This window comes from Aplysia californica, unplaced genomic scaffold (assembly GCF_000002075.1).
Source record: "Aplysia californica isolate F4 #8 unplaced genomic scaffold, AplCal3.0 scaffold00030, whole genome shotgun sequence".
Lineage (NCBI taxonomy): Eukaryota > Metazoa > Mollusca > Gastropoda > Aplysiida > Aplysiidae > Aplysia > Aplysia californica.
In genome coordinates this window covers 1140020-1141235 of record NW_004797300.1, presented here as the reverse complement: position 1 = coordinate 1141235, position 1216 = coordinate 1140020, and the positions used below count along the sequence as shown (strand labels likewise).

At 43.3% G+C, this 1216-nt stretch overlaps 1 protein-coding gene across 2 annotated transcripts in view; it reads left to right on the top strand.

The window, feature by feature from the left end:
* The window catches only part of LOC101858242 (rho GTPase-activating protein 19), a gene marked incomplete at its 5' end in the record, with an annotated part of 22070 nt that overhangs the window by 1716 nt on the left and 19138 nt on the right, over positions 1–1216 (top strand). For both annotated transcript variants that reach the window (XM_005091442.2, XM_013091252.1), the window contains 1 exon segment: positions 1042–1128. In XM_005091442.2, coding sequence (XP_005091499.2) covers positions 1042–1128 — 87 coding nt within the window.

Here is a 1216-nt window from a genome sequence, read left to right as displayed (position 1 = left end):
CTCTCTCTCTCTCTCTCTCTCGTGTTCAACTATTGATTGGTGATCTACACAATATTTTCAAGGTACAGTGGAGTCCACTTATAACGAGTCCGGAAAAAACGAGAAGTCGGTTATAAAGGCACTATTCTAAAACCCCGTTTTTTTCTCCTCTTTACCTTTGTAAACAAAATACTGCTATAGCGCTATCCGACAAACATGCGAGTCGGTTATAGCGGAATATTCCTGCTGCTGTGCACATGGCATAGGCCAATTATACATCATGCAAGACCTCGCCAGTTGAGAAACTTGTTGCTGATATTGCGAAACAAAGAATAGGAGAGCCCATGTGCGTCAACAATGAAGACCGGAGGAACTGAGTAGGGAGGGTGCGGCATGCGAAGACAAGCAGATGGCACCGCTTGATAGGCCAGTTAAGATTATCAAGGCCTGCCATGCCTCTCACTTCTCCGATGCGGGGATGGAGAGGTCAAAGCAATGTGATGGATGGAGCGAATGTGTGACGTGCGCAAGCAGACAGAATGCACCACAGGGTGGGGTGGGGGGAAAACACAGCGGGCGAGTTAGCCCAGAGACCTTTTCTTTCTGAACGCCAACACCGAGCTGTCAGTCCACATCGCTAGATCTAGCTTTAGAGAAACAAACCTGATTTGATTTTTGATCAAGTAAGACCTAGAGGTCATGTTGAAACAAAATCATCATCAGGGGAGATAGCAAAAGAAAAAAACCCCTCACCAAACTCATAGATTAGAAGACCTACTTTACAGTTTCTCTTGAATTTATTACTGGCTCCATTATAGCGAGAATCCTGCTATAACAGACATTTTACTTCGGTCCCCTCCCTCTCGTTATAACAGGATTCCACTGTATCCTCTAGAGGAAAACAAGGTGTGAATATTCTGTTATTTTTCAGACTAGACACAAAAAAGCTGGTGCTAGATGTAAGTTTATTGTGAAGTTAGTCTTTCTCACTTAGATAGGTGGATGTTGTCATTTTAGAGGTTTAAGGAAACATACTTAATGTCTTCATTCCTTTCTGATCAGGCTACAGCTTCAGATATGTGTGTACTTATCACTGAGACTGAACCGTCAGTAGCCTTTTTGATTGAAAATGCAAAGGAATTGTTTGAGGTAAGTGAAGCTCTCTTCATGGATTGTGTTAGTCTCTCTCTCTCTCTCTCTCTCTCTCTCTCTCTCTCTCTCTCTCTCTCTCTCTCTC